This window comes from Lupinus angustifolius, chromosome LG19, assembly GCF_001865875.1.
Source record: "Lupinus angustifolius cultivar Tanjil chromosome LG19, LupAngTanjil_v1.0, whole genome shotgun sequence".
Classification (NCBI taxonomy): domain Eukaryota; kingdom Viridiplantae; phylum Streptophyta; class Magnoliopsida; order Fabales; family Fabaceae; genus Lupinus; species Lupinus angustifolius.
This window is the reverse complement of record NC_032027.1, coordinates 16169972-16194686: the sequence shown is the minus strand read 5'-3', so window position 1 is coordinate 16194686 and position 24715 is coordinate 16169972. Positions and strand designations below refer to the sequence as shown.

Genomic DNA, 24715 nt, shown 5'->3' with positions numbered 1-24715 from the left:
TCAGTTAACCCAGAGTACTTGGTTGTGAATGAACAATTAGTGGATAACGAAATGTTTGTCTTTACCTAGGGTATATCCAACTATAAAACTCTCTAGAGTGTATTTTCACTTTTTCTATTGGTCTTAGTTATTATACTATTTAAATTTCTTTTCTTTCTTTTTCTTTATATGATCCAAATAAATGTTTATGGCGATCCTACAATTCTTAAAAATTCATAAATTAGGCCTTAAATTTTTAGAGTGAGATTGCCGTGTATAAAACAATTAAGATTAAATCATGGAATGATGGTAGTGCTAGTGTTGTTATTAGCTGATTTCAGTTTGTTAGTTATAATATTATTTTTGTTAATCGATTAAGAGTTTAATTAATCGATTAACTAGTTAATTATTAGTTAGATATTATATTATATAAATGGTGATCCCTTATTCCTTATAATTTAATTCTATATAGAAGATTAAGAGTTTAATTAATCAATTAACTAGTTAATTATTAGTTAGATATTATATTATATAAATGGTGATCCTTTATTCCTTGTAATTTAATTCTATATAGAAAGTTTTCATTTTCTCATTCATGATTTTCTCTCATATTTCTTGATTCATCAAGAAGCTTTCTTTTCATGGATTTTCTCATTCTTTTTTTCTTGCTTTATCAAGATTCATGCATGACTTTAACATTGTAACAATGCCCATGTAATGTTTTATACAATAATTGTTCCACTCTGCTACAAACTACTATATCTCAAGATATTTTTATGTCATCAATCATGTTGTACAAAGTGTCAAAATCTATATACGTAATATCTGATTAGTTAATTATTCATTTCGTAAATGAATTAGGACGATGTTGCAAAACTTGAGACTTGTTACAGATGAACTTAGTCTGAAATGATGTGAAGATACTTTAATCGTAAAAGAAAAGTAATTGGATTAATGTAGACACTTTCAAAAAATGGATTAATGTAGACGGAAAGTTATCTATGTTCTCATACACTTTAGTAAACTAATTTAAATATAGTAATAATATAGGATGGGACAACAATCACATAGTCTTAAGTGGTTGATTTGAACTAATCTATCATGTAATGAATAAGAAAATAATTTTTTTTAGATGTGTATATCTAGTCAATCTAGTAAGAAATTAATTCTTATAGAATGTCTGATGATGACTCTAAACAAATCTAAGATAAACTTTTTAGTTAAGTACTTTACATTTCAAGGTAATTTCTTAGATGTAGAAATAACTAAAATTATAAACTTTACATTTATCAACAAAAACTTTCGTCCTCAAAAGTTAGCACAATTAATAAAATTTAGACGTAAAGTGCAAGTGTATTTGATCTAAAACCTTAACAATTGTTTTCTCCCCTCAAAGATAATGAGTTATTTATTTATTTCTGTTACATCATGAAGTGGATTAATGTAGACGGAAATATTCTCTATATAATCTTACTGAGTTATTTATTTATTTCTGTTACATCATGAAGTGGCGAGTAGGGTAGTAATACTTACTTAAAGATTATAAATAAACGAATATTCGGAAACTCAAAGATAGAATATTATCGTAATCTAGTATGAAGTACTTGTCACGTCAAGATAGGACCGAGTGATCGAAGATAACAAATTTAGAATGAATGACATATAATTATTTTCCATGTATGATGACTTAGGAAACTATCCCATCCATGTACTGATTTACATGAGAAATTATTGTGTGGTCCAGTATGGTCCCGGTATATTTATATTATCTATTTTACTAAAAATCATATAATTTAAGAGAAAAATGATGTATATAATGAGAATCTAAAAAAATTATATATTGTCAGTTCATCATTTTGAACAGTTTATTTTTAATCATTGTTGATTATTCAAAAAAAAAGTAACATGAATGGATAATAATTGTTGTATTAATTGTGTATAAATCTTTACATTAACAATATATAAATATCCTACTTATAATTTAATATATATGTACATATTAGGGTGAGCATGAGTCGGACTGGGACATGTTAAGGGTTGTCTCCTACCCGGCCATAAATGTTGGTCGGGTCACTTTTTTGAACCTGGACCAACCTTCCGAAACTAACCACCTCAAAATATCGATTGTATTAGCCTTTAAACTCAAACCTAACCCTAAACTTGATTAAATATAATACATACTCATTCTAGATAAAGTCCTTTTAATATTATTTATTATTATGAAATATGTAATTTGGCATATAAAACCATATATGTATATATATATTATTAATCATATATATGATTATATATGATGAAAAAATTAGAGAATCAATAATACTTGCGCCACAAAAGGTGTTATTAGTGTATACATATTTGAATAGAGACGCATACAAACATGATTAGTAGTTACATGTCGAGTCATGTTTGGTCCTTACCCGATCCTAAATATTGATTGATACTAATTTTTTAATCCAAACTTAGCCCTAAACTCGATGAGACCCGATCTTATTTGGACTCAATTGTGATCAGACCATACTAAATGAACAAGTAAGATCATATCATGTTCACCCCTAATACATAAGATGTTTTTTATATGCTACTATATACTATATAGTGAATAATATGGTAATGGTAGACACAAAAATGTAACAAAAATATAGATATTAAACTCATAGTTTTAATGAAATAATACATAATCAAAGAGTAATTACTTGGATGTTGGCCAACAAGACATGGACATAGTGTAAAGTGACTAAAGTCTCGTTCTATCTTAAAAAGATCAAAAGGTTAGTGTTTCGATTTTTAGAAATAATATTTAGTGGTGGGGCAACCACGTCCCAATAGAAATTAATTTTTTACACATAAAGTGAAGTGAGGGAAAAAAAAGAATGGAAGGAGGCTACATCTTAAAGGAGATTTATGGCTTGTACTAATAAACCGTTTGGTCTAGTGATGTAAAACTTCACTAAACTTTTAGAATAACCTAAAAATTAACAGTTTAATTTTTATGAATAATATTTATTGAAATTGACACTCATACACATCGAAATAGATTAATTTTTTATTAAAAACAATGATGGGTATCTTTCTTAGTAGAAAAGAAAGAGTTTTGGCTTTTCTCATCCTTATCTTAATCTAATAATGCGACTCTTCTAACTATGTGGGACCAGCCGACTACTGGAGCTTGCTTTGCTTCAAAATTGGCAACCCAAGCATATAGCTTTCACATTCATTATTCATAAAACTTTTCGTTATGTCGCATATGCACTATTTTCTATGTTATTATCACATTTGCTGTCTCACTATTTTATGTTACTTCATGTATTAAGAAGTATGATTAATCATAAAAATATTTAATAATTATAATTTTAAATTAAATAATTTTTCTCATCTAACCAAATTGATGGTACATATAATGGGACATCAGAAATAGTCCCATTACTTGTTTTTACGTCACATGAATACAAAATTGATTTGCAAATGAGTCAATATTTAGATGGATTGTTACAATTTTGTAATTTCTAAAATAAAAATATATTCATAAATATCAACAAAAGGTAACCTAACGAGTGTTCTTTATGCATTTTCGTATTTTATAAACGTTTAGAATGGTCTTTTCATTATTAATACAATTAAGAAATAATTAACGAGTTTCAACTTCTTATATTAAAAGTTTACTCATTTACCCATCACATTACAAAATTAAAAAAAAGTAAAAAAAAAAAACTTAAAACTATAACTATTATGGATAAAGTAAAAAACACATGTGACTAGAGCATGAGTTCCTCAACTATCTATTTTTGTCTTTTCATTGTTGGTGAATTAGTTTCTTCCGACTGTTATGACTTTTTCTCTGAAAATTTATCATTTTCTCCACTTTTAGTCTTGTGATATTTGAGAATCTAACTATCTAATCACTAGGCTAATTTCTGATTGGATAATACATAAAAATAAATATCTATTATTTTTTTTGTATTATCAATGATTTTCTTTTATCTTTTTAGGTAATGAATTAATTCATTGCGGGTGCATGATTGTCCATCCGAATAAGTATCGTTCATATGAATCAAATCATTGATATTTTAATCATTATGAGAATCTATGAGAGCACAAAGTTTTGTTGGTAAATAACTATGTTTAAATATAAAAAACATTATATGCCAAAAAAATATAATGTGTGTGATCTGGATCCTGCATTTTCTTTAAAACCCCGTGATATCTAAGCCTTTAAGCTTTGATTTTGAAAACAATAAAAAGTTAAAGCATAAAATGGTTTTCATTTTGCAGCCATCAAATTTGAAAAAAGTGCGTGAGGTGTGTGGTTCTCTTGATCTGGATCCTTATATGCGTCTAACCGGCCATTTGATTTTTATACATATATATAAATGACAAAGATCTAACTCTCTTCTAGAAGTAATGATTATTGGGTAGGAATTTATGAATAATTTTATCTTTATATGTTAAGACTTATGAATAGTTTTATAAGATTATAATTCTATTATTTAATATTGTTCATTTCACTAACAAAAAAAATAGAAATCGTCAAAAAATTTAATAGAGACAAATAGAAAAATAATAAATGTTGTATAAAAAATGTAAACTATCTTATAAAAAGAAACATCAAAATCTTATAGAAAAAAGCATCTTATAATAAGGTCAGACGTGAGGGAGTAATTCAAATACCTATAGATCAATTTAACTTTTAAATTGTTGTGATTTAACTCGATAAATAAATCAAAAAATTCAGAAGAGAAAACTTTTCCATTGAAATATTAATCGAATAGATTATGCATACCAATGATTGATGTATAAGTTAATATTGAGGTTTTAATATACTAGTTTTTTTTATAGAAGTTGCATATTAAAAGGTTATGAAATTCTGTATTGGATAATATACACACCATAAAGCAATGCCCAATAACCAAAACATTATCACTAGCTTCATTCTAGTGGGTTAAATAGAAGCCATGTTACTATTATTAACTCATTAGCATTGGTGGAGAAATTTAATAATATAAAAAAACCGTCTATTTTGACTAATTCAAGTATTTTTTAATTCTCAATTCCATTAAAGATTATTAAAATAGGAAAATAATTACATGAATATAAGTGGTAGTAGCTAGCCATTATTGTATCTATAAATAGCACTCTCATCTTTGCATAAATCGCATCACAAACTAATAAGTTATATTCTATAATAACACTCACTCACACCACCTTCTTATCATTCTTGCTTTGTGTTTGAATCATTTTTATTGATCATGGGTGTTTTTGCTTTTGAAGATGAGCATCCTTCTGCTGTTGCTCCAGCTAAACTATTCAAAGCTCTAACAAAAGATTCAGATGAAATCATCCCAAAGGTTATTGAGCAAATCAAAAGTGTTGAAATAGTTGAAGGAAATGGAGGAGCAGGAACTATTAAGAAGATAACAGCTTCTCATGGTAATTGTCTCACTTCTATTGGAATATAACTTTAAAACATTAATTATCTAAGTACATATATATATATATATATGTAAAATTTATATGATTGATGATTTTTGTTAAAATGGTAGTAGACATGAATGAATAAGAAAGATTCTTGCTGAACAAGAAAGAATGAGAAAATGTTATTGAATTGAATTGAATTCCAAAGTTACATTGAATCATCTATATAAAGGGAAGAAAACACTAACTACCCTAACCAAATTAACTAACCGACTAACAAAAACTCAACTATTTTAACAATTTTTCAGATGGGCATACTAGCTATGTGTTGCACAAAGTTGATGCAATTGATGAAGCAACCTTTCAATATGATTACAGCATAGTTGGAGGCACAGGGTTAGATGAAAGTTTAGAGAAAATAACATTCGAGAGCAAGCTTTCTGGTGGGCCAGATGGTGGATCCATTGGGAAAATCAAGGTCAAGTTTCATACCAAAGGAGATGTTCTATCAGATGCAGTGCGTGAAGAAGCAAAGACTAGAGGAACTGGACTTTTCAAAGCTGTTGAGGGTTATGTTTTGGCAAATCCTAATTACTAGACCCTCAAAACAAGTACTTGCTTATGGTTGGTTCATATAAATAATGGTTATAAGTTTGTATGGTTTGGTTTTATTTGTGTAAGGAGTGCATGTGTGTATACATGTGACTCTGTCTCTATGATCAAGTAGTGCTGGGTGTTGGTGTTCACATCTTTGTACCCTCTATGTTCTGCAATAAATAACGTTGAGAATTGTGTTTTATAGTTGTGGATATTTTCTTTTATGTCAAAATACATTATGATTACCAACAAGAAGTTGGTTCAGTAATATATGATATCATAAGTTTACGATATGACTAAAGAGTTAAGAGTTCGATTCATGAGAACGATAATTATTGAGATGAACAGTCGCGTACCTGAAAGTGATTAATTGTTTACCAAAAAGATAAAGAAATATTCTTGGTAATATATAAAAAAATACATTATCCTTATGCCCCTCAATGTTTAAATACTCAAACCCTTTTCAATTAAACCACCGGATTGTCCTTCTTGAATATTTTTGCATGTTTAAAAGTTTGTATAAATATTTTCAAAATATAAAAATAAATTGTATACAAATATTTGAGTGAAAAATATATTTTTGATGTCCAACATGTCAAACAAATGATAAATCCTTAGTAGCCAAAACAAATAAAACTAAATAGTTACATGTGGCTTATTTGGAATAATTTTGTTGAAATATAGTGACTATGTCAATGAATATAGTCAAATGAGTAGTATACTCTAATACTCATTTTTGTAGTTACTCGTCCGAAAGAAATTCTGGTACATGTCATCATTCTCATATCTTTGAGTGCCTATATATTTACACATACTCATTACTTATCTTTTAGTTAAAAAGATTATACATTTTCTTTAATATGTTTTTTTCACAAAGTAATAAAATATTAATATTAAAATTAACTAAAAAACTAGTTGTACAATTTGAGAAGTTATAGTATATAATTACCTCTTACTTGAATGTTTGGATAATGTCTAGGACACATTTAGTGACAGAAGTCACTAAAATGTGTCCTTAATGGTGAGTTTCTATCATTTGTCTTAAAACACTCATAAGAATGATTTACAAAATAGGAACTAGTTCTTAATTCTTAATACAGACTTATAAGAATGTGTCCCACAATGTGAACATCAATAAAAATGTTGTTAAAAAATTAAGAACACCAGTTATAAGTGAATCTCAAGCACGTAGCATCAAAATATTGATGGTTTTCATATGCATCATTCAAAGGTAGGAACATATCATCCAAGCTATCACTACCAGTGTCTGGTCTTCAATGTTTCTATGTGGGATTGTGATAGCCTCATTAAAATAGAACCACATGGCTGTTGAGGAAGAATGGTGGTATTGTAAATAGGATAGATTTGTTTCATATGAAAATGATGATGAATATAAGGTTTAATAATAGTTCATTTAAATGGCATATTTTATCTGAAACCTTGTGTTCAGTTTTGTAAAGAACAGAAGGACTTTTTAAAAACAAGTCTGTAAAGTTGAGGCCAAAACCATCCTTCTCAAGCTTATTTCGGGTTTATACTTACCCAACCCCAACCCCGAAATCCAAAACCCGAATTTGATAAGGTTAAAATTAACAATACTATCCCAAACCTGTCTAGTTTCGGGTTACCCGAAACCATTGGGAACCTGAAAAAAATAGTTGGATACAGCAGTGATCGGGTTTTACCCCAACCCAAACCCGAACACAATTACAATGGTTTTCCCCTGTTAAATTCAGGTTATGTTTAGACGGATACTTATGGATTCGGTTTTCATTGTCATCCCTAACCTAAAACAAGCAAATGGCTCCGGATTCCACACTACACTGCATGATTGTAACATGAATTTTATTCCCATAGGATATTTGGAACTAGCATAGAACATAGGCAGCATAATAAAGGTTATTCATTTGTGTTTATGAACATAAATCTAGATACATGGTTACATACATATTTCTCTGATCTAGCTATTGCCAATTATAGCTCCTGCTCCTAATACAATAATGCCACACAAGCTATATTTTCATAAGTTATCATCAAGAATTGTGGACATTAGAAGCCCTTGCACAAACTCGAACCTTCTAGCTTTCTCCTCTTGATCCTTCTCTGACAGCTGTTGGGGTTTTCTGTAACAATACGCCATCATCAGGTCTGGACTAGTTCACAATGGCATTCTCAATGACACAAAAAGGTATGACAACAACAACAACCGAGCTTTACTCCCAATAGGTGGGTCGGCTACATGGATCGAACGATGTCATGATATTCTGTCATGAATCATGTTCACTGACGAAACATTGATATATAAGTCTTTCCTAATCGTTTTGCCTCTAGTTTTCTTTGGTCTCCCTCTGCCTTTAGAAATTGAACTAACCTTCCAAATTCCCCCAAAAGGTTTACTTGTGATATTTCTCTAACCCTACCTATAGTGTATAAGCACTAATCACATTAAATGTGTCTTTCTTTGCTACAATCTTTAGGACTACGATTCTATCTCCTATTCCTTTATCAGCCCTACCCATACACACATAAGAACAAGCAATCACTCTGATACTACCTTTCATCATTAAGTTTTGCACTACTGCATACTTAAAATTGTCAATTTCTTTCTCAAACAAAAGAAGCTTAATCAAACAATATGAATGCTCATACCTATCCAAGAAGTTGTCTTTCGAGCTTTCTTTTGCTAAGGTAGCTCCAACAGAAGGATAAGGTTGTGAGCTTGAAGATTCATCAACTGCGGTTGGGTTAAAAATGAATGACGAAAGAAGAGGATCAGATTCAGAATTGGGGAAAGCAATGTACGAAGAACCTCCGAGAAGGGACTGCGATGCTCCTTCTCGCAACTCTTTTCTCAATATAGAATATGTTGAACTAGAGCCTGCTTTCCTGACCCTCCTTTTGCGCTGCACGTAATTACTGGTTAAGGAAAACTTCGAAATCTATAGCGTGGGGCTGGTCGAGTTATAGTAATGAACCAAGCAATCCAAAACACATGACTAAAAATAGTACTAGGAATGAATAGTCATGTGAAGCAATGCATATATAAAATGGGTTCACCTGACACAATGAGTTTTTTTATATACATATCTTCATTACTGACAGAAACAAGATAGTGAATCAAATTGAAAGAACATGATCTTGGGTCTACGAGAAAGCACAAGATACTACCATTTAATAATGCTTACATAACTCACTGGAAAAGCACTACACAATGATTAGCCACCTTAGGCTCATTACATAAATCGCACTTACGAGGTAAATAACCAATTACTCATTCAAATAAACTAACATGCTTGCTAAATAGAAACTACTTGAGTACCCTGGTTCATGAAATCTATCATACTCTTTCAGCAGCAAGCAATTATACTAATGGGTGATATATAACTTCCCAGCATAACATGTTACTATTTCAGAGTCTTTTTTTATGGAGTAATATACTATGATACTTAATGAGTGTTAAATTCAAATGCCAATTTAAAATTATCAAATAACTGGAGTAGAACGAAACCTTGATCTACAAATAAAAAAAAAATTGCCCCGAAAGAACTAGTTTTAAAGAGAAATTGAACCACTAAAAATAACAAAATCAAACAAACGAACTTGTACAAAGGATATATTTAAAAAATTCCCATGTTGCATCGTCATATGACCAACGAGATCCATCCCCACCTTTTTTCCACAAACCGGACACACCTGAAAATACAAGCAATAGATAAACAACAACAAAGAAACAGATAATGAATATTACTAAAAGTTAGGAAAAAGGACTCTATCCTAGGTAAATGTCTCACAAATAAAAGCTTGTGTATCAAAAAAAAAAAAATTATCGAAAAGTAACAAACTTGGACAAGAACCCATATTCCTCTAACAAGTATACCCCATAAGACCTTCACTCATGTAGTGGCCATCCTCATAAACACAAACTGGACCACTACACAATCTCGTACTCTATTATCCACAACTTGTAAAAACTAAGAATATAACCCACACAACAAGCACATCACTTTTCCTTAGTAATTGCTTTGTTCTAAATGAAACAAGATAAAATTCTAGTGGTCCTCCCTTTATATGCTTCATTCCATTAAATACTTAACCTCTTGGAAATAATAGAGAAATAAGACGCAATAACAATCCACAACCATTGTTAGTTATAAATTTATAATCATAATTACAATTATAATTACTATAATTATTATTATTTCATGATCATAAATAAATAAAGGGATATTATTTGAATTGAGAAAATAGAAGATACCCCATTTTTGGCTTCAAGAGGATGCTCCTCATCAATGTGGCAACAAAGGCCAACGACGTCGTAATCCTCAGAACAAAATGGACAGAGGAACTCCGACCTAAGATCATCTCCACCGTCCAAATCCTCATACCCACCCAGATACAGATCTACAAAAACACACATCAATTAAAAAAGCTTCAATTTTTATCCAAAACAAACGGAAAATGAATTAGAGTGAATGAAGAACGAACCAGATCGAGAATGATAACGGCGTGAGGAATTAGAATGACGAGCAGAAATCCAGGAATCAGAGTCCATGTTGAGAAAAGGATAAAACTTTGAAGTGCTTCAACCGTGAACAATAAAACCCTCAGAATGGAGATAGAGAGAGAGAGAGAGAGAGAGAGAGAGAGACTGAACCGACCTTGGTGTACGAGAATGTGTTGTATTGTGTTGCTTTCTGTTCTGTGTTTTTTAACATGCTATGGATGAGGGTGTGTATGGAAAATGAGGCACGTGTTTCATGTCTAATTTTGGAAATGCTCTTATTTTTTAATACATTTAATTTAAGTAGTTTCTGAAAATTACGATGTGAATGAGTATGGTAGATTGGTAGGTTATAATCTAATACCATAAACTAGGACATTAGAACAAAAGAAACCAATATTTGTAGCACATATGATATGTTCTGTTTTGGCGGGTAGATAGAACATATAAAATATGGATATGTTATGATACACTTTAACTGAAATATATACAGAAACTACAAATTTTGATGGTGGTTAAATGGTGTATTTAGCATGAGTCTTATTCCTACATAACAGTAGTAATTTATCCATGCATTGGCTTTCTTATCAAAGTAAGAACACATGTTGTTACTTTGATATATTAAGAATGTACATATTATTCGTGTACTCCCATGATTAAGAACATACATGTTATACATGCATTCACATTCGTGCATTTGCATGGTTAAGAACATATTTATTATATGTTCATTCACATGATTTAACACACAATTGTTACTCGTTCATTCATATTTAAAAACATATATTATACTCGTACATTTATATAATTAAGAATACATATTTTACCTGTGTATTCGCATGAGACACATTAATTTTGATGCATGTTAATAAGCATGCATGTTAGTATCAATATTATTAAAGAAAGATATATATATATGTGTAATATTGTAGAGTTATTTGATACAATAAAATGAAATATATATATATAAACACAAATATTAAAAACTAATTTTATTGTATGTGTTTTTTGTAGTAACCATTAAAAAGACAGCGAGGCTGTTAAAAAATGTTTTTACTTTCACGCAACTTTAAAGTGCCCATGGAATATACATAATGCCTAAAAAAGTTTATAAGCTTTTTCTCTAAGACCATACTAGTTTTTTGAAACATAAAACTAACTTAAACATTACCTAGATATAAGCTTATTTAGATAAATACATTATTGGAAGACATTTATATTTATATAAGCTACTCCATTTGACATCTATACATCTATAATGATCACATTTAGAATAGCCAATCAACAGCTATGAGGTTTTTTGAGAATGTAGATATATACATTAATTATTTCAGAAAAGAAAACTTATATACATTAATTATTTCAGAACACAAAGTATAAAGTAAAAGTTTAGTAATAGATCATACAAATTATGTGAGACCAACCGTTAATATGTAAAGATACACAAAAAAATAATAGTCCTTTTTTAATGCAAGTATTATAGAAACCTACAAATTTGGTTAAATGATAGTTAGTTATAACAAAGGTGCACAAAAAATAATAGTCCATTTTTGTGTATCTTTCTAACTCGTTAATTTTAACCATTATATTCCTCTTTAATGGTTTAGAACTAAAAAAATAAAATTAACTCTGTTTCCTCACTTTGGAAACTAAACCGTTAAAGAGAGAGGTCCATTAGTTAAAAATGATGAGATAAAGAGATGCACAAAAACACACAATTATAGGATCCTTACGCATATAGCTAAATAAGATGATAATTACCGTAGATGTTCCATTATACATTGGACGAGTGTTTCTTTATTTCTAGTGTGCCTGAAAGACAAAATATATTAGATTGGAAAATGAAAGTTTAAAATGATTATGCAGACATATTAGATGTGATCATGTTTTTGAAAACAAATTCAAGGTACCAATAATCCATAATATATAAATTTTTAAGTTAACCTAGGTCGTGTTCTTCAATGACATAGATTGATGCTTAGGTATATAGATCATCATGCTTCTGTAACTTTCGGTATGTGTTGTTGTTATAGGTATATACCCAAATCATAACTAAATCTTATAAATGGCAAAGAAAAAGGGAATAAAGAAAAATGAAAATAGGTCATTTTGACTATTTCCTATGTGAATCATAACAATGACATAACCCTGAAATCAAATAGACTATGTAAGAAAATTAATACTAAAAGTATGAGCACAATTATATTATTCTACCACTAAACATATATATGATGCATTTTCCACATATAGATAGCAAAAGAAAAGAAACCTCGTCCTAAATGAGGTACTTTGATCCCATGAGGTTAGTTGCTACAATCCCATGAAGAACAACAACTAAATTAGAAATTAGTCCTTTAACATTTTCTCCTACAACAAAATGAGATCTTCAATTCCTTCACTTGTGGTGTACAACAATTAGTTTCCTATCATGCCTTCCCTATCCTTTTCTATAATATAAGACACCCCTCAAGCAAAGGTTTGTAAAATTAATAAATGAAATTCTGAAACAAATGATGAACATTGAAGATAGAGATTAAGCCACAAGCATCAATTAAAGAATAAGAATGTGAATACCACAAAACATAATTTTATAAGCACACCACCTACATAAGTTTATAAACATATCACTTAAACAACCAATGTCCTATTTTGAAAGATGCATACACAGATAGAGAAAGGAAGAGTGATTTATTGGTCAGTTTAATCTGCATTATTCTGTGCAGCATCACAGCCAATCTTCCACCTCTACACAGATAAAATGTGTATTTTGTTGTCAGATATAGAGAAACCCAATTTTAAAATAAGAATTAAACAAGCACATGTTAGGACACATAAAACACACATGTTTATTTAAAGATGAACCACTACTAAAAAGAGAAACTTGATTAGGAGATAAACAAAAAAAAGTAGGAATCAAATACATAAAAAAAAATTAGGGTTAAGCCCATAGCATGATTAGCATCATGAGATCCAAATATAAGAGTCTCAATAAGAACCATTGTGCACATATTGGGAATAAGTTATTCGTGTGTTAGTGTTTGGCAGCATGATCATGTTGAAATCATAGCAGCATGTTTGATATCAGTTTTAAGGAGTTTCAAAAAATTCTTGAAAGACTTTCATATGAAAGTAACATATATTTCTTCCTAATAAAAAAAGAAAAAACATTTGAAATGGATGAAGGAGAAAAATTGGTTGAAGAGAAGAATAATGAGAAAGAAATATAATGAATACGTGACAAGTAGAGAGATGAAGGAAATATTAATGAACTTGAAAAAATTATTTAATATCATTTAATATGAATTGTAATAATGTTTTTTGAATTTAAAGATTAAAGGGAAGAAACATATCTTTTTTATAGTCCTTCGTATTCGAGTTTTGTGGATGGAAAAAAATATTCGTTGGTAGAGTTAGCCTCACGTACTTATAGATATTTTTGGCTTGAATAGGATTATCTCTAGTGCGAGGATACCTGTAAAAAACAAAAAAAAAATGTTACGAGAAGAAAAATAAATGCTACTAAAGAAGAAGGGATCAATGACTAATTACAATTTATATTATTTAAATATTAAATGTATAAAAAGTAGTATATACTATCGGAGGGTGTGCCACTTTCTATTTACAATGTACTGTTCACCATGTGATTATCAAGGAATTTTGTCCTTTTTAATGTTATAATTAAGGATTTAATATGTATCCATTGATAGTGTAAGTGTTTTTATACTATCAGTCAATCATCTATAATTATTATTATTTCATGATCATAAATAAATAAAGGGATATTATTTGAATTGAGAAAATAGAAGATACCCCATTTTTGGCTTCAAGAGGATGCTCCTCATCAATGTGGCAACAAAGGCCAACGACGTCGTAATCCTCAGAACAAAATGGACAGAGGAACTCCGACCTAAGATCATCTCCACCGTCCAAATCCTCATACCCACCCAGATACAGATCTACAAAAACACACATCAATTAAAAAAGCTTCAATTTTTATCCAAAACAAACGGAAAATGAATTAGAGTGAATGAAGAACGAACCAGATCGAGAATGATAACGGCGTGAGGAATTAGAATGACGAGCAGAAATCCAGGAATCAGAGTCCATGTTGAGAAAAGGATAAAACTTTGAAGTGCTTCAACCGTGAACAATAAAACCCTCAGAATGGAGATAGAGAGAGAGAGAGAGAGAGAGAGAGAGAGACTGAACCGACCTTGGTGTACGAGAATGTGTTGTATTGTGTTGCTTTCTGTTCTGTGTTTTTTAACATGCTATGGATGAGGGTGTGTATGGAAAATGAGGCACGTGTTTCATGTCTAATTTTGGAAATGCTCTTATTTTTTAATACATTTAATTTAAGTAGTTTCTGAAAATTACGATGTGAATGAGTATGGTAGATTGGTAGGTTATAATCTAATACCATAAACTAGGACATTAGAACAAAAGAAACCAATATTTGTAGCACATATGATATGTTCTGTTTTGGCGGGTAGATAGAACATATAAAATATGGATATGTTATGATACACTTTAACTGAAATATATACAGAAACTACAAATTTTGATGGTGGTTAAATGGTGTATTTAGCATGAGTCTTATTCCTACATAACAGTAGTAATTTATCCATGCATTGGCTTTCTTATCAAAGTAAGAACACATGTTGTTACTTTGATATATTAAGAATGTACATATTATTCGTGTACTCCCATGATTAAGAACATACATGTTATACATGCATTCACATTCGTGCATTTGCATGGTTAAGAACATATTTATTATATGTTCATTCACATGATTTAACACACAATTGTTACTCGTTCATTCATATTTAAAAACATATATTATACTCGTACATTTATATAATTAAGAATACATATTTTACCTGTGTATTCGCATGAGACACATTAATTTTGATGCATGTTAATAAGCATGCATGTTAGTATCAATATTATTAAAGAAAGATATATATATATGTGTAATATTGTAGAGTTATTTGATACAATAAAATGAAATATATATATATAAACACAAATATTAAAAACTAATTTTATTGTATGTGTTTTTTGTAGTAACCATTAAAAAGACAGCGAGGCTGTTAAAAAATGTTTTTACTTTCACGCAACTTTAAAGTGCCCATGGAATATACATAATGCCTAAAAAAGTTTATAAGCTTTTTCTCTAAGACCATACTAGTTTTTTGAAACATAAAACTAACTTAAACATTACCTAGATATAAGCTTATTTAGATAAATACATTATTGGAAGACATTTATATTTATATAAGCTACTCCATTTGACATCTATACATCTATAATGATCACATTTAGAATAGCCAATCAACAGCTATGAGGTTTTTTGAGAATGTAGATATATACATTAATTATTTCAGAAAAGAAAACTTATATACATTAATTATTTCAGAACACAAAGTATAAAGTAAAAGTTTAGTAATAGATCATACAAATTATGTGAGACCAACCGTTAATATGTAAAGATACACAAAAAAATAATAGTCCTTTTTTAATGCAAGTATTATAGAAACCTACAAATTTGGTTAAATGATAGTTAGTTATAACAAAGGTGCACAAAAAATAATAGTCCATTTTTGTGTATCTTTCTAACTCGTTAATTTTAACCATTATATTCCTCTTTAATGGTTTAGAACTAAAAAAATAAAATTAACTCTGTTTCCTCACTTTGGAAACTAAACCGTTAAAGAGAGAGGTCCATTAGTTAAAAATGATGAGATAAAGAGATGCACAAAAACACACAATTATAGGATCCTTACGCATATAGCTAAATAAGATGATAATTACCGTAGATGTTCCATTATACATTGGACGAGTGTTTCTTTATTTCTAGTGTGCCTGAAAGACAAAATATATTAGATTGGAAAATGAAAGTTTAAAATGATTATGCAGACATATTAGATGTGATCATGTTTTTGAAAACAAATTCAAGGTACCAATAATCCATAATATATAAATTTTTAAGTTAACCTAGGTCGTGTTCTTCAATGACATAGATTGATGCTTAGGTATATAGATCATCATGCTTCTGTAACTTTCGGTATGTGTTGTTGTTATAGGTATATACCCAAATCATAACTAAATCTTATAAATGGCAAAGAAAAAGGGAATAAAGAAAAATGAAAATAGGTCATTTTGACTATTTCCTATGTGAATCATAACAATGACATAACCCTGAAATCAAATAGACTATGTAAGAAAATTAATACTAAAAGTATGAGCACAATTATATTATTCTACCACTAAACATATATATGATGCATTTTCCACATATAGATAGCAAAAGAAAAGAAACCTCGTCCTAAATGAGGTACTTTGATCCCATGAGGTTAGTTGCTACAATCCCATGAAGAACAACAACTAAATTAGAAATTAGTCCTTTAACATTTTCTCCTACAACAAAATGAGATCTTCAATTCCTTCACTTGTGGTGTACAACAATTAGTTTCCTATCATGCCTTCCCTATCCTTTTCTATAATATAAGACACCCCTCAAGCAAAGGTTTGTAAAATTAATAAATGAAATTCTGAAACAAATGATGAACATTGAAGATAGAGATTAAGCCACAAGCATCAATTAAAGAATAAGAATGTGAATACCACAAAACATAATTTTATAAGCACACCACCTACATAAGTTTATAAACATATCACTTAAACAACCAATGTCCTATTTTGAAAGATGCATACACAGATAGAGAAAGGAAGAGTGATTTATTGGTCAGTTTAATCTGCATTATTCTGTGCAGCATCACAGCCAATCTTCCACCTCTACACAGATAAAATGTGTATTTTGTTGTCAGATATAGAGAAACCCAATTTTAAAATAAGAATTAAACAAGCACATGTTAGGACACATAAAACACACATGTTTATTTAAAGATGAACCACTACTAAAAAGAGAAACTTGATTAGGAGATAAACAAAAAAAAGTAGGAATCAAATACATAAAAAAAAATTAGGGTTAAGCCCATAGCATGATTAGCATCATGAGATCCAAATATAAGAGTCTCAATAAGAACCATTGTGCACATATTGGGAATAAGTTATTCGTGTGTTAGTGTTTGGCAGCATGATCATGTTGAAATCATAGCAGCATGTTTGATATCAGTTTTAAGGAGTTTCAAAAAATTCTTGAAAGACTTTCATATGAAAGTAACATATATTTCTTCCTAATAAAAAAAGAAAAAACATTTGAAATGGATGAAGGAGAAAAATTGGTTGAAGAGAAGAATAATGAGAAAGAAATATAATGAATACGTGACAAGTAGAGAGATGAAGGAAATATTAATGAACTTGAAAAAATTATTTAATATCATTTAATATGAATTGTAATAATGTTTTTTGAATTTAAAGATTAAAGGGAAGAAACATATCTTTTTTATAGTCCTTCGTATTCGAGTTTTGTGGATGGAAAAAAATATTCGTTGGTAGAGTTAGCCTCACGTACTTATAGATATTTTTGGCTTGAATAGGATTATCTCTAGTGCGAGGATACCTGTAAAAAACAAAAAAAAAATGTTACGAGAAGAAAAATAAATGCTACTAAAGAAGAAGGGATCAATGACTAATTACAATTTATATTATTTAAATATTAAATGTATAAAAAGTAGTATATACTATCGGAGGGTGTGCCACTTTCTATTTACAATGTACTGTTCACCATGTGATTATCAAGGAATTTTGTCCTTTTTAATGTTATAATTAAGGATTTAATATGTATCCATTGATAGTGTAAGTGTTTTTATACTATCAGTCAATCATCTACCATTGATTTATTAACCACTATTGACTCTCAAACAAAAGTAATACAAATTGGTGAATGATAGGGTGACAATATAAAAAACTTTACATATTCCATAGATTTTAAACTCTATAATTAACGGTTATTTAAACAATTGATAAATGTTGTTATTATATGTGTGAGGTGGCATATTAAGAGGTAATGAACTTTAGTGGGAAAATTTTATGTGATCAATTTTTTTGCTATATAGTAATAGATTATTATGTAAGTAAAATTGTCAAATATCATCAGTTTATCTCTCTTTCTTGTAGAGTTGTAGTATGGGCCTTAATACTGGCCCAACCCAATGCTAAAAAAATATGACAAATCAATTGTCATTGTACTCACAAAATTGTAGCTATCTCTAAGACTAAAGTATATCGATATATAAGGATGTGATTGCGTTTTTCCTATTTTTTATTTATTTATTTTTCAAAAAAATATTTTCATTTCCATATTTTTATTTCCTCAGAATATATTTATTATTCTCATTTTAGTTTTCAAAATTCTTCATTCAAAACCCCACAAATAAGAATAATTAATATTGCAAATATTTCAATTCTACATTTTAATTACTAAAATAATCAAGCGACTTGTTTTATATGATGGCATTATATTTTTTGGTACTATCAAGTGTATCCCATCACCTTTAGATAATAAACTAATTGTTTTTTAAGTTCGTGACTGTCCCTCCCAACAAATATCGCTCATAGGAATGTCTTTTATTTGATACTTGTATTTTCCTTTTCAATAAATTTTATGTCAACAATACATTAAACACATTTAATTGTTGGACTTGATTATTGTCTATCACTGTGACTTGTAGAATGTCATAAAAGGATCATGGATTTGCAAGTGCTCTTTAAAAAAGTTAGTTAAAATAAATTAGTATCACGCAAGTATTATATTATTTAGTTTTTGCACTAACTTCATGAGTCATATATTATGACACTCATTGTTAAATTATTTCAACAATAACATTAAGAGGGACGAAGAATTTTTTTTAATATTTAGATAGAAAGAAATAATTTTTATTACGAAGATGCGTAAACGAGTGAGACATTCATTCATAGATTTTACATTTTGTTGATCAGTAGAGAGAATAATAAAAAATACATTTCATCATTTTCATATTTTTTATATTTAAGGTTATGTACATGATTTAAGAAATTATTAAATGGTATAAAATTTTAATATCATTTGACTAAAATAACCAAATTTAATGCACATTGAAAACTGAATTAAAAAAAATTAAAAAAATACATGTGGAAAAGAGGAGTAATAAATAAGATAATTAAAAAACAAAGTATAAATGTGGATTGAATTTCTAAAGCATAAAAAGATTTGGAATTAGTGAAATAAAAAATGTTAAAGTTTTCAAAAAATATGACTCCTTCATTATTGAAAATGTTGGAAATCATATTTTTACACTTTCAGAATTTCTAGAAATATAGCTCAAGTTTTTTGAAATATAAAATGAAAATAATAACGCAAATATGTTTTCATTTTCTAATTTTATTGAAAATGAAAATATAAAATAGTCAAAGCAAACACACTCAAATAATCTTGTGTGGAATTATGGAATGATAATTAGTATAAAGGATATTATAAATATTAATTCCAAACAGCAGTACAAAAGGGAGTGAGATCCTCTCCAACACTAAAAAATTAAATACTGGAATGTAAGGTAAAAGGAGATTTAATATCCCATAACTTTTTTTATCAAAAAATATTTTAAAATCTGGAAGTTAATTTTTTTTTGGAGACCTTTGTTACATCCCCACACAATACTATCTGGTGTTTCCTGCATAAAATAGTAAACTGGCTTTGGTCATGAATTACTTACTTCATCCCACAGCTTTTAATTCCATATTTTTTATGTTTATAGGATTGAGATAAATTGTATGTATTTTTTTAACTTTATTTAAGTATTTCCCCCCTGATTTAATAAACACTTTTAATTTATTTCCAAAATTTTCTCCATTTTTAATGTATTAATCTTTCTTAATATATTTTCAATATACGAATGAAATTGTGATGAAACCGGTTTCTCAACTTTTCAACGAATATTTTATTTAATTATTTTCTTACTAATTTTTATTCCAATTCTTTTTTCCACTTATTGGAATTTTCATCGAATTTATGATGAGAAATTAATAATGGAAATATGTAAAAATTAACAGAGATATTTTAATCAGTTTATATTAAATTTTTACATTATTTGTTGGCTTCTTAAACATCAAAAAATTTGGAACCAACATAATATATCCCATCTTAGAGAAGTAGTCTATACAAAGACCATGAATAGGGGGAACGACAATCTAACGTGTAAGACAGATAATGACCAAATCAACTCGACATTCATTTGAATTTTGACTCAACATTTAATTTGATAAACTTGGTTCTTGAACCAAACGAGTTAAACTTAAGCTAAAAATTAAGATTATTAAATAAACTAGCCAAATTTAATCAGTATAGTTCACTTCGTTAGGCTCATGTGTTGACTGAATTATATATATCTATATATGTGTATTAGTAAAAATATATATTTATATTGTATGTGTATGTACATTGTGTGTATATATATATATATATATATATATATATATCTTTAATTTTATATTCATTAAATAAATAATCATCATTCGAGCTAAATAGACCACACTAGTCAAGCTAATAAATTAAACTAAATAGTTTACAAATTTTTTATGAACCAAACCAATTCTAGCTAATGAGACGAATCAAACAGTTGACGAACTTCAATCAAACCAAATTTGAGCTGAAAACATAAATCCTTTCAAGCAAATCCTTATCAAATTTAGTTCTGATTTGACTCGATTTATCTTGTTTCCAATCCTATTAACCAGAATAGAGGCATGTAGTGCATAAAAAAACAAAGAGAGTACCTTTATATTTATGGGTTAATGGGGTAGAAAGATCTTTCTTAAGGTATTGTATTTGTTTTTCTAAACTAAACACACTAAGCTCTTTTACTTGCTTTAACGCATATGATGTTAGATACATATTTGCTACATGTATTATTAGTTGTGATTGATTAAAAAATTAATTAATTATTAATTTTTTAACGTAAACATATTTTTTTCAATCAATCATAGGTTAATGGTATAGATAACAACATAACTTATGAGACAAAATATGTGCTTTCATGTTATGCTTGTGGTTGATCTTTCCTAAAAGATGAACAAAATAAGTATTTGGCTACTCAAGATAATTTTATGAATAAAATGTATACTTATAAAATATTAGTAGGCAGCAAAAGGAGGGAGGAAAAAAGATGGAAAGTGATAGGAGTATACTTCTTATATATTACAATTACAAAATTACAAGTAATCAAAATGTTTTTTTAAATAATATGTTTAATTCCTATTATGTGAGATTCAACTTCGAGTTTTGTATATATATGAAAAAAAATGTTACCGAAGGGCCAATCCGATTAAATCATAGATAATACACATAGATGGAGCAAATAAATTATTAAATTATGAAAGGGACTTGTATGAAAAACTCAGTGATGTTAAGGTGGGGCCAATTGTTTTGCAGTGATAAGGGAGATTAGGACCCAAGTCCCAACTCAGAAGCCCTCCTTGCTTTGCGCGTTGGTCCAGTTACCCTACAACAAGGTCCCACGCATACACACCTAGGACATCTCCAGGTGTCACTTTGAATCTCATACAAGTTCCGATTAATGGAGAGTTCATTATTAGAATACGAGATAAATGATAATTAATTATTTTTATAATATATTTATTTATGAATAATTTAAAATTTAGACCTTTAAAATTTTATCTATCACATATGTCATTATATAAGTTCAATATTGGACTTTTTTATAACAATAGAAACTTCATCCTTTTGAAAATATTGTTATTTATTCTTTTTACAGAATTATTAATGGACTATAAAAATAACACATGAATAACCTAATTATATTTTTTGATTAAATTTAAAGTTTCATTTAATAAAATTTAAATTAAATATTGATTATTAAGAGGTCAGGAATTGTTTGATAGAATATCATTTCTTTCTATTCTTTAGCTCTCTTTTTATTTTGGATCTATCACGAACATATTCATCTATAGCGATGCACAAACACTGAAGGTATAAGTTTTAGTCTTATACCTACAATCCTGACTCTCATCACTAAAAGCTATAGTGACAAGGAAATCTGTAGGTATAAACATCTATACTGACAGATAGAATTCGAAGGTATAGGTTGAAGATTTATATTCATTCTCCAAACAATCATCACTAAAACCTATAGTGATAGTAAAAAACCATAGGTATGGTGACTTAAATATGACGGACATAAACATTCGTAGGTAAAAGTTTGTTGTACTCTACCTACGGTTTTATCTTTTATCGAGGATTTTCTATGGACATATGGTAAATTTATTGTTGTGAATTATCATATGTTTTCTTTTATTTCTTAATATAAAAAATGAAACATACCCTAAGTGAAGATGATGAAACAACATATAAAGACCTTAGTGTAATACATGTTAGAAAATGAAGTACTTCATGAACACCTAATTTCGTTCTAAAATATTAAAATTAAATATTACACTATTGGTCATTTTAAGAACCAATAGATTCATGTTAACTTATTCTAAAATAATTTTAATCTTGGGCTGAACATAACATGTTGCAATGTTGCATATATGGTTACATTTTAATAAGTAATCTAGAATCATGAATATGATGGCATTTTAAATAGAAATAGTTATTTATTGAACAATATATATGAGTATAAAAAAGACTTTTACAATTAAGCATTTCACATTATTCTATGCTTCTGGTTACTAAAAATATGTAATACAGAATAGCAGCATCTGGTTACTTAAACATTAATCAAATACTTAAAATTATTCACCAAATAATTTTAAATGATTAAACATTTTTAAAATATAAAAATCTTTGACCACTCAAATAAAGCAATATATGAAGTGACATATATATATATATATATATATATATATATATATATATATATATATATATATATATATATATATATATATATATATATATATATATGTCACTTCATATATTGCTTTATTTGAGTGGTCAAAGATTTTTATATTTTAAAAATGTTTAATCATTTAAAATTATTTGGTGAATAATTTTAAGTATTTGATTAATGTTTAAGTAACCAGATGCTGCTATTCTGTATTACATATTTTTAGTAACCAGAAGCATAGAATAATGTGAAATGCTTAATTGTAAAAGTCTTTTTTATACTCATATATATTGTTCAATAAATAACTATTTCTATTTAAAATGCCATCATATTCATGATTCTAGATTACTTATTAAAATGTAACCATATATGCAACATTGCAACATGTTATGTTCAGCCCAAGATTAAAATTATTTTAGAATAAGTTAACATGAATCTATTGGTTCTTAAAATGACCAATAGTGTAATATTTAATTTTAATATTTTAGAACGAAATTAGGTGTTCATGAAGTACTTCATTTTCTAACATGTATTACACTAAGGTCTTTATATGTTGTTTCATCATCTTCACTTAGGGTATGTTTCATTTTTTATATTAAGAAATAAAAGAAAACATATGATAATTCACAACAATAAATTTACCATATGTCCATAGAAAATCCTCGATAAAAGATAAAACCGTAGGTAGAGTACAACAAACTTTTACCTACGAATGTTTATGTCCGTCATATTTAAGTCACCATACCTATGGTTTTTTACTATCACTATAGGTTTTAGTGATGATTGTTTGGAGAATGAATATAAATCTTCAACCTATACCTTCGAATTCTATCTGTCAGTATAGATGTTTATACCTACAGATTTCCTTGTCACTATAGCTTTTAGTGATGAGAGTCAGGATTGTAGGTATAAGACTAAAACTTATACCTTCAGTGTTTGTGCATCGCTATAGATGAATATGTTTTCTTATACCTACGATTTTATTCCGTTGGTATAAATATTGGTAATAAAAGAGTCATACCTATACTCACAATTTCATTTCGACATGTTTTAGTAATTGATGGAAATATCAAATTATAATATGAATATATAATGGAAAATAAATAATAAGCACATCATTATATTTAAAATTAGAAAAGTCATACAATCCAATGAAATATGAGTTAAATATGTCAACGTAAAAATATCATAACTACATATATCATACACATAAAAAGTCTTATAATCCTAAAAAATGGTCCATCTAAATAGATATAAATTGTTTTTCCAAAAAATACAAAATAGTCATTTCCGAGTTTTTGTATATAAAAAATTAGTTATTTAATCTTCACCTGCAAAGAATAAAAAGGATATCAATAAATAAATAAAATAACTCAATGAAAAAACTCTAATAATCAAAATTGGTATACTATATTCATTATCTTCTTTACAATTTTGA

At 28.3% G+C, this 24715-nt stretch overlaps 2 protein-coding genes across 4 annotated transcripts; one reads left to right on the top strand and one right to left on the bottom strand.

The window, feature by feature from the left end:
- On the top strand, window positions 5110-6134 carry LOC109333579 (protein LlR18B). Its single transcript, XM_019569084.1, has 2 exons — window positions 5110-5403; window positions 5697-6134. The coding sequence occupies exons 1-2, from the start codon at window positions 5223-5225 to the stop codon at window positions 5984-5986; spliced, it is 471 nt and encodes a 156-aa protein (XP_019424629.1). The 5' UTR covers window positions 5110-5222; the 3' UTR covers window positions 5987-6134.
- On the bottom strand, window positions 7814-14704 carry LOC109334843 (protein DEHYDRATION-INDUCED 19 homolog 4-like). 3 transcript variants are annotated; one of them, XM_019570827.1, is made up of 6 exons: window positions 10471-10647; window positions 10241-10386; window positions 9601-9678; window positions 8635-8894; window positions 7987-8108; window positions 7814-7955 (listed from the first exon to the last, which is right to left on the bottom strand). In XM_019570827.1, the coding sequence occupies exons 1-5, from the start codon at window positions 10535-10537 to the stop codon at window positions 8006-8008; spliced, it is 654 nt and encodes a 217-aa protein (XP_019426372.1). In that variant the 5' UTR covers window positions 10538-10647; the 3' UTR covers window positions 7814-7955; window positions 7987-8005. The 3 variants fall into 3 exon arrangements, with proteins under 3 accessions (XP_019426372.1, XP_019426371.1, XP_019426370.1); XM_019570826.1 differs by lacking the exons at window positions 10241-10386; window positions 10471-10647 and adding exons at window positions 14297-14442; window positions 14527-14704 and having other exon boundaries at window positions 7817-8108; XM_019570825.1 differs by having other exon boundaries at window positions 7817-8108.

Bases quoted from the DNA above. Each gene is read 5' to 3' on its own strand.
- LOC109333579 (XM_019569084.1), top strand. From the start codon at position 5,223: ATGGGTGTTTTTGCTTTTGAAGATGAGCATCCTTCTGCTGTTGCTCCA. The intron at 5,404-5,696 runs GTAATTGTCTCA...ACAATTTTTCAG, and splicing joins GAAGATAACAGCTTCTCATG to ATGGGCATACTAGCTATGTG.
- LOC109334843 (XM_019570826.1), bottom strand. From the start codon at position 14,593: ATGGACTCTGATTCCTGGATTTCTGCTCGTCATTCTAATTCCTCACGC. The intron at 14,443-14,526 runs GTTCGTTCTTCA...GTGTTTTTGTAG, and splicing joins CCGTTATCATTCTCGATCTG to ATCTGTATCTGGGTGGGTAT. The intron at 9,679-14,296 runs GTATCTTCTATT...TTGTATTTTCAG, and splicing joins CTCTTGAAGCCAAAAATGGG to GTGTGTCCGGTTTGTGGAAA.